Genomic DNA, 9707 nt, shown 5'->3' with positions numbered 1-9707 from the left:
TCCTGCTGAGGCTCTTACAGGATTTGTAAAGAAACATATCAGTTGCCTCAGTGGGTGCCCTTCAACCATGAAAGATGAGTACTGTGACCACAAAGCCTAGACAAAAATGTTCAAGATTGTTTAGTTCAAGTATGTAGCTGCCTAGTCGAGGAACATAAATTAGTATGGGGCTTTGTGCCTGCAAAAGCAGAGAGCAAGGACCCATCCTTCCAGTTCGCACTGTGAAGGTCCTGCCTTACTATAAAATCTCTCCCCCTCTGGGGCTCTGCTGTAAACACTTCATTGCACAAGTTTCTTCCCTTAGGAACAATAGCAGCTTCCCATGTAGTGCAGTAAATGTTTGAAAACTGGCAAATGAAGTTATCTCAGAGCTGTGAGAAGTTAACAGCGTGCACGATTGTTTGGTTCATATTCACCAAGGTGGCAGACAAGTTTTGCTTGAGTCCAACCAAGCATGCGAGGGGCCCGCAGAGCGTAAATCTCAGTGCGTTCCTCGGTCAGCCAGTCTCGCCCATACCGAAGGGCTCTTTTATTCCAACTTTTCTCAGAACATTAACATTTTATTTTATTTTGGAGCAGGGGCTTTGGTGGGAGCGTAGTCTTTCTGGTCTTAATTGTCTGACTATCAAACCATGATCCTAGCATACTTTGAATGAGCAGCATTGACTGTAGGTCAATGCAGGCCCTAACTTTGTGGGGTAAGGCCATTTTTAGGCCCTTTTGCTCACCTGCTAATGCTGTCATATAGTAGCTGCCCTACATTAAAGACAAAGAACTTTGAAAAAAGATGAAACTGCAGGTGTGCTGGCAACAGTTATAGGAGTGGGAAGGAACGTGACCAGGCTTATGCCAAAAGCTGGAAAAGTTCCCCTTCCCATTACACCTACGTTGTTGAAGAGACGTGCGGTGTGTTTCTCCTCCCCGGATCGTTGTAGGAAGCAAATTCTAAACAAGAAGGGAAGGAAGCACTACCAAGTCGTGCAGTTCAGAAATACATTGTATAAATCCACCCAAAGTATGGTAAACCACCTGGAATAATTAAACACTGAGCAACTAAAAATGCTGAGAATTAACTTGCTTAGATACTAAGATGAGGCATTTTAGAGTTAGATCAAGCTTAAAGGTTCAAAAATAGATGTGTGGGGGCTTAAGTATCTGTTCTTTACTTAGTGAAGTACTCTCCACGTACTAAAGTCTCATTGAAGTCATGTAAGTCATGGAGGAATGTAAGCACGTGCCTAAACTTAACCACATGCTTAAGTGGTTGGCTGGATAGGGATGGGTTGCTGACTGAAGGCTTGGTGGCACGCACGCTCGAAATGGCAGCTGTGATCTTAGGGATTACAAAGGATCTTGCAGTTTTATGATTGTCAGTTGTCCTCAAGGTAGACATACGTGTGTGATTACAGTGTAAGCGCCTGGTTACTCTCCGTGCTTTGCCAATGTACCAGTCACAGGCATAAAGCTTTCATTGCTTCCTTTCTCTTGGCTGGTCTCCAGTGTAAAACAAAACCAAATATGAAAGGGGGTGGAGGAGGGAAAGGGTCAGTTTTGAACATGCTGTTTTACTTTAGGGTCTCAAAAATCTTCTCAGCTCCCGACAGATGTAATAAAACAAATACAATTCCTAAGAAGAGAAATTCATATAACTGTGTTTGTTTAAACATTTTGGTTTTGTGTGGTTTTGGTTTATACTTAAAAAGTTGTTCATCTTTTTTTCTCTTGGAGTGGTCGTAGATAAAAATACATCTTGGATATATCTCCCTCTCCCTTGCTTTTACTCCTCTTTTTTTCACCAGTAGACCTTTTCTCTCGCTGTACTTGTCTCTCAGCTCCTGGCAGAATCTCACAGCCAAATTCAGTCCTGGTCTGTTTAGATGAGAGGGCTCGGCCCATCCTTGATGGTGCATGTTTAGATCAGGATGTAATTAATGGTTGGGCTACATTTGTTTCATTGCTATCCCTCTGAGCAGTTCAGTGCCAGCCCGGGAGGCTCCTTCCTGGCTTCCTCATGATGATCAAAGGATTTGTGTGAGGCCAGCCACTTTTCTGTGAAGGTCAACACTCAGCTTGTTCTGGTCTAATTGGTTCCTCCACTTGCTTTATTGTTCTCTTATTAGCAAATGGCAAGAAATAATTGTTGCTGCCATTTTGAGATTGCATGTTTTCCCAGGAAGAAACATATCGCCTGACTTTTTTAGAAGGGGGCAGCTTTCAACCTGTATCTTTTCAAAACTTTTGGTAGGTGAAAAACACGACAGGCTGGCCGGCCCTCGAAACATCAAATCGCCGGTATCAAAACTTGGCGGTGCCATGTCTGGATTGCAGATGCTTCCCGAGTGTACCCGATGTGGAAACGGGATTGTGTAAGTACTTGAATCTCTCCAGAGTGTTCACGTTCTGTAATACCGTGGAGTAGAGCAAAGCTGTTAGCTGTCCACAGGCATTTAACTGCTCCGTTCACCTAATAGAAGTGCATATGCTAAAATTCATGGCAGAGGCTGACTGGTCTTATTTGTCAACCAGTTCCTGGGCATAAGATTCAAAACAGGAATAAGGCATTACACAAGGCGTGGATTTTTGAGGGAGACGGTGCCAGAGAGCCACCCTGGAATGGGAAGGGTGTTGCAGGGGAAGGGAGCGGTGTGCAGGAAGAAGGAAACCATGGGGAGATCTAGGCAAGAGGTGAGGAAGTCACAAGGTATTTGGGAAGTGGGAAGTATAAGAGCTGAAGCATGTGCTGAAGTAAGCCATTATATGACTAGAGGGTTGACTAGAGGGAAAGACCTTAGATGGCTAGCAAAGGGAGCAAAGACAGTATCATGGAGACCAGGGAGGTGGAAAAAATTGTAGACGTCTCTCAGCGCCACAATGCGAAAGATTGTAGACGTCTCACAAAGCCCTTTATTTCCACATTTCCTTTTTACGCGGGGCACACGCTTGCTGCTGCTGTGACACAGCGCTTGGTTTTTAACCTTCTTTCTCCTGCTTTCCACAGAGGGACGATCGTCAAAGCCCGGGACAAGCTCTACCACCCAGAATGCTTCATGTGCGATGACTGTGGCCTAAACCTGAAGCATAGGGGGTATTTCTTCATTGAGGAGCAGCTGTACTGCGAAACGCATGCAAAGGAAAGGGTTAAGCCCCCGGAAGGCTATGACGTGGTAGCTGTTTATCCAAATGCTAAAGTTGAACTTGTCTAAACCCATACTCTATTCCTGGAGAGGTCAGAAGGTGGCTCGCCCACCCACACGCATGGCGCTAGTTTTAAAATATGGCTGTAATCAACTCTGATGACTGGAGTCTCAGTAAAATGCCTTTTTATAGATAAAACGGTTTACACTAGGGATCTCCAAGGGATGGTGTTGAAAGCGTATGAGCAGGTTTTTTCCTTCCTTTTGACACTCTGCTTTGGGGTTTTTAGTTCCTGCCATAGCTTTGTCCAAGATCTGTGTAAATATTGATTAATTTTCTACTTTGTTTCATATAAAACCAGTATTCTTTTTTTTTTCCCCTCTTCATTTTAAAATGTAAGGAAAACATTTTAAAAAACGCAAAAGGAAATAAGGCACTTTAAGAAAAAAACCAGACTTTTATTGCATTGCTTTCATTTCATACCTTTCAGTAATACATGCCGCTGCAGCTTTCAGAGTGATAAAAGATTGAAGCCATGTGGAAACTAAGCACAGTAACTGCAATGTAGCATTGATGATGGAGTGAAAGAGTCTCTAAGCTAAATCTGATCTCACATAGAGGTGACTGTGGAAAAAAAAGATATTTAAAATAGTAACGCATTAAATCGCGTTTAAATCGCATAGCCTTACTCTAGGTCTACAAGCCTCCTCTGACTTTTTATCAAAGAGAATTAACCTTCACACTTGGCACCTCCAATCCATAGCGTGGTTTTTTCCTTCTGTTTTTGGTTTTGTTATAGCTCTGTTCCTAATACCCTCTGTCATCCGGCACTCTCTGACTCCACATCCCCAAGGGGTGCCCAATTTCTAAGTGTCTGGAGCCACAGTAGAGCAAGCCACAGGCCCCCTGAGCCATGTGCAGCCCATGGGCCAGTGTCAGACATCCCTGCCCTAGGGCACTGTGTGCACCTATACATGTGACAGAGCTGTGCTCTGACTCATCCTAATTAGCACACATCAGAGCAAACTCGATTAATTGAGCCTGCTGTGAGTCTTCTGGAGCGTGCTAATTAGTGTGCTCCAGCAGCCTCCATGTCATGTGTATCCAGCGTCCCGTGTATTCAGCATCGAACGAGCTCTAGTTAAAGTGCTCCCGCCACCATTTTGAAGCGTGGGGCACTGAATACATGTGATACTGTGGGCACTTTAATTAGAGCGGCTCTAAGAACTGTCCTAATTAAAGCGTCCCTCCCTCCAACCCAGAGCGTGTGTATAGATGCCCTGTGGAAACAGCAGCATTAAAATAGTCCTGGGGCCACCTGGCTTAGTCCTAAACTGTTTTTTGGTGTTCAAGTTTCTGATTTCTCTGTTCTCCCTCCATTAAAGTTATTCCTGCTTTGTCCATGATGGACCTGATCTAGCTTTGGTTATATTTTTAGCTGTCTTTAGAATTATACATCACCCTCTGTGCCTTTTGTTACCAGTTCAGTAAAACTAAGCAGCTTAGACACTGTTTTCCTGTATGAAGTTCACCTCCCTGCTACTGATCTCCCATGAGAAGAGGCAGTAGGCAGATGCTGTTACAATAATTACTGTGTTCTAGGCCGCAGGTGTGACGTTGCACTCCAGACAGTGCTATAGTGCCTGCCATGGGAAAGTGGTGCCTCCGTGTCCCCTTCCCTCCCAGTGTAGTCACCAGGAGACAGGCTGCTTAGTGAGGATTTGAACTGTACAAACAGCCTAAAAACAGAAAGGAAAAAAAATCACCTATTTGCATCGAAGTCAGGGTTAAAGTGCACACTGCTACAGTTCCTGTACCCTGTTCAGAGAGCTGGTTTCTTCCTCCTGCTTAAAAAGCAGCAAACAGGAACTGTGAGGGAAGCAGGAACTCGCCCTCGGCCGTCCATCTGACTCCAAGTAAAGCCTTCAGTGCAAGCTGATGAGTTGGCTTTAGGAGCAGATGTCCTTTGCTCACTCTCTAGAAAAGAATGCACAGCGAAACCTCTGAAAAAGATATCATTGCTTGGGACTATTTCTACTGAACCACAGTCACCTCCTTTCCCTAACCCACGCACCTGGGCCAGCTGTATTGTGAAAAAAGAAATGTGTCCCACTTGCATTATAGTTGCCCCTTCTCTGCAGACTGAAAAGAATATTAATAGGACATCTGGGCAGCTGCTCTTTCTTATGCTGGTTTTGCATGGAAAGAGTCTGAGAAAAGGGAAAAAAGAAAGGGCACAAATATTATTGAGGCCAGTGCTGGGCATGGAAGTCACCTACTGAAAGATTCTTCTGCCAAGTGCTGCAGCTCACAGGGAGGGCTTCAAAATATCAGATTTGCTATTGCGTTTGAAGTTGTGGGCCTCAGAGAGCAGGATTGCTCTGTGTCCCACTTTTGGTAGGTCGATTTATGCTGGGAAGAGCAAATGGCAAAAGAATATAATGGAAACTGCTAATGTTGCAGCCGTAGGGTTTAGGATTTTTCAGTACTGAATGTCCTTGTCGAGCTGGCAGGGTTTATCACAAGTTTGTGCTGGGAAATCATGAATCCAAAGAGCAGCTGCACTGAAGAGCTCAGTATTTAGTAAATGTAAGGATGCCACTTCTCTTTGTGTGCGTGCCTAGCTCTTTTGGCAGCAGGGCAAGGCATTTCTCTGCAGGAGAAAGGCCTGCTGTGCACATTCCAGCTAACAATAATGTATCACAATTCCCTCCAGTGATGAGGGCTTCTAATTATTAAAGTGCAGCTAATGCACAAAGGCTGTCATACAATCGAGTCTCTTCTTTTTCCCCCTTGCATATCATTAGACTTGGTTAATGGTTTGGACCATTTAAGCATAAATACTTTGGACAACTGTAAATGATTAGGGGGTTAGCAGTATTCAAGTATAAAATATTATTGCTCTGTGTTTGAGGCCAGTACTGGGAATGTATTATTTTGCAATTGTCATTAACATTCACTTGGACTTTTTTATTAGCCTTGTATGTTCCTGGGTCAAGCTTAATTGGCTACAGTGCATTTTATGAAGTGGGCTCCTGTCTTACCTAATTCTGAAGTTGTAAAGTAGATTTGCTTTTCATACAGACCAGCACATCAGTGTTAACTATTGGGCCCTTTTGCAGTTTCTTTCATAGAATCATAGAAAATGAGAGTTAGAAGGGACCTCAGGAGGTCATCTAGTCCAACCCCCCATTCAAAGTAGGACCAGCCCCAAATATATCGTCCTAGCCAGGGCTCTGTCTAGCCAAGTCTTAAAACCTCCAAGGATGGAGATTCCACCACCTCTCTGGGTAACCTGTCCAGTGCTTTACTACCCTCCTAGTAAGAGAGGTTTTTTTCCTAATATCGAACCTAAACTTCCCTTGCTGCAACTTGAGACCACTGCTCCTTGTTCTGTCACCTGCCACTGCTGAGAACAGTCCAGCTCTGTCCTCTTTTGAACCCCGCTTTAGGTAGTTGAAATCTGTTATTAAATCCCCCTCAGTCTTCTCTTCTCCAGACTAAATAAGCCCACTTCCCTCAGCCTGTCCTCATTAAGTCATGTCCCCCAGTCCCTTAGCCATGTTCATTGCCCTTTGCTGGATTCTCTCCAATTTGTTCACATCCTTTCTGTGCTGGGGGGCCCAAAACTGGACACAGTACTCCAGATGTGGCCTCACCAGTGCCAAATCGAGAGGAAGAATCACTTCCCCACCTCTGCTGGCAGCACTCCTACTAATGCAGCTCAGTATGCATTTAGGCTTTTTTGCAAGATGGGCACACTGTTGGCTCATATTGATCTGATTGTCCACTGTGACCCCCGAGTGCTTTTCTGCAGAGCTCTGCTTAGCCTGTCAGTCCCCAGCCTGTACCAGTGTGTGGGATTGTTCCGTCCTAAGTGCAGGACTTTGCACTTGTCCTCATTGAACCTAATGAGATTTCTTTTGATCTAATCCTCCAATTTGTCTATGGATCTGAATCCTAGCTCTACCTTCCAGTGTATCTACTGCTCCCTCCAGCTTGGTGTCATCTGTAGACCTGCTGAGGGTGCACTCCATCCCATCTTCCAGGTCATTGATGAAGATATTGAATAAAACCAGTCCCAGGACTGAACTCTGGGGCACACCATTTGATACCAGCTGCCAACTAAAGCCATTGATTACTACCCTCTGAGCTTGGTGATCCCGACAATTATTTCTATATATATATTAGTTATGGCTCATCTCCTCTAACTTTTATTGCTCTAACTTAAAGGTCATGCCCACTTGCTCACATGAAAGGTCGTAGACAGCAAGGGGGCAGAAGTCAAGGAGTATGGGTTCTCTTTCCAAATATGGCATTGGCTTCTGTGGGACATTGGGCAAATAACCTCTTTCTGCTTCCATGTCTCCATCCATAAAACAAGGATGAGACTTCCTCCTAAGGGTGTTGTGAAGCAGATTTCATTCATGATCATGAAATGCATAGGAATAAAGGAATAAATTACAGAAAGTTAAAAAGGTGGTAAGGACTCCCCATGCAACACTTGCTCTTACCCCACAGTAAGTGTAGGCTAACACTGGCCTGCTTACCTCCGTGGAACATGGCTAAGTTTCTACAGGTTAGCTTTCTCTTGTCCCACTGTAAGAACAGGCCCATGGACAGTTACCACAGAGCTGCAGGCACATGGAAAGTATCTGATGTGGAGTAGGTTATTGCCTACAAAAGCCCATGCCTTTGAAGCAGTTAGTTTCTGAGGCCCCCTGCCTTAACTTCTGCCTGATTTCAGACTAGCATAGATTGTCACCTCTAGCTTCAGATTTTAGCTCACTGTAATTTGTGTATCTGTACCCTGAAACAAAAGATGACAGAGATGCTGTGGTGTCCTTTTATGAAAAAACAAAGAGATAACAATGAAAAGTCATTTCTGTCCATTGCAAGGATCCGGAAGTCACAGCATAACAGCATCAGGTACCGGACAAAAGTGTATATGCCCATTAGATATGTGTGGCTCCAGCTGGTCACATGACGGGCTTCTGGTTCCTGCAGAGATTTCTTATTCATAAAGTTGAACATCCTCTCCAGGTGATTACCCATTTTCTCATTACGCGACAATTCGCAGCAGCAAAGGATGCTAGCCAGCACTCAACAGGCATGGATCTTATGCTTACCTGGCAATCTGCAGGAAGCATCATCACTGAGAGGCTTTACAAGCAAACAAGACTGGATTGAAGCAGAGCTGGACAGGAGGCCATGCTCTATGGGGCCTGGTCTCACCAGCTTTTTCTAATTTAATGTTGCAAGAATTACACGCTTGCTAGGTTTGGCCATCTATCACTTCTCAGTACCTTTGTGTCTCCTGTTCAACTTCATGTGTAAGGCTATTTTTCACACCGCAGCTGCTCAGTGTGAACTTCAGATGTGTTGCAACCCGAACATGAGGCGCACCTTAGAAATTCATACATTGTTTCATTGCCCTGGTGTATGGAACATATAAATCATTTAGGTGCAGGATCCTCCATAGCCTAGTCCAGCTGCTAAATAATGCCGGTGAGCTCAGAGCTGGGGGACTGTGATGCACCTCGCTCTTCAGTTGAAAGTAGGCTTCCACAAATCATTTTTTCCACACGCTTGTCTCCTGGCTCCTTTTTCTTATGAGTAATCAACTCATTCAATCCCCCTGAGCTGCTTGAAACAGAGCCACCTCGCAAAATAATATCCTGTGGCAAATTGGTTCCTGGACTCATTCCATTTCATTTACATTATTTGTCTTGTAACAAATTACTAAAATCAGCATGCTGTTTTACCTGCCTCACCAGGCTGGGGCAGAAACAAACCTTGCAAACACTGTCAGTGTCTGTTAACTCAATTATTTAACTCTGTAACGCGTTTGGCAAATGCAGTTTGTTTGAATACAAAATAAAGTTGTATTGTTGGTTTCCCGTCTCCCGTTTAATTATATTTTGGCCACGGTTTCAACAGCAGGGCCTATTCTCCCACTGGTATGTATACATCATACGCACACTGATGTTCCCACAGTATCGAGATGCAGGTGGATACCAGATTGGCCATTGCATAAACATTAAAAAGAATGCATTCTCAGTATATCCGTATTGCCTTTGGGAAATCATCTCGATTTATGGCAGCCTTATTTTCATAGTGGGATGCAAGTCCTGCTATACGGAGCAAATTGTGTTGTATACACAGTGGAATTAATTTTGTTTGAATGTGTAGGCACCTAGGTTTTGTTGCTCATCCTATGAAGGAGCTCTCATTACTTTTCCTGCCTGGTAAGAAAGCATGGCCGTGATCCCTGCAAAAGGAATCCATTTCCTCCAGGCCCAGGGTATAGTCCAATTAAGAATGCTGAACGTGTTCCTCCTATTATCAGCTTTTAGAAATGTATCCTGCAGGGACATGCCCTTTGTACCAGATCTGTTTCAATAAGGACAGAACAGTCACACGTTCTGTCCTTTGTGGCTTTGTTAAGGTCCTGTCTCGTCCCTACATGAGTCACTTACAGACGAGTCTGCCTCTTGTGTTTATAGTACAGATAACAGAGGGTTTTATTTCTGAGAACAGCATACAATGTGAAGTAAAAAAAATGCAGATGC

The 9707-nt window shown here is 44.2% G+C and overlaps 1 protein-coding gene across 1 annotated transcript in view; it reads left to right on the top strand.

Annotated features, from left to right (window-relative positions):
- PDLIM4 (PDZ and LIM domain 4) overlaps positions 1–6140 on the top strand; it is a 90899-nt gene extending 84759 nt beyond the window's left edge. Inside the window, exons 6-7 of the mRNA XM_006023570.2 lie at positions 2246–2366; positions 2999–6140. Of these exons, the coding sequence (XP_006023632.2) occupies positions 2246–2366; positions 2999–3203 (326 nt within the window). The 3' untranslated portion in view covers positions 3204–6140. The remainder of the gene's footprint in view (positions 1–2245; positions 2367–2998) is intronic.
- Positions 6141–9707: the final 3567 nt, after the last annotated feature.

This window comes from Alligator sinensis, unplaced genomic scaffold, assembly GCF_000455745.1.
Source record: "Alligator sinensis unplaced genomic scaffold, ASM45574v1 scaffold135_2, whole genome shotgun sequence".
In the NCBI taxonomy this organism is placed as follows: domain Eukaryota; kingdom Metazoa; phylum Chordata; order Crocodylia; family Alligatoridae; genus Alligator; species Alligator sinensis.
Note: the sequence above shows the minus strand (reverse complement) of the source record. Positions and strands in the feature narration are given on the sequence as shown.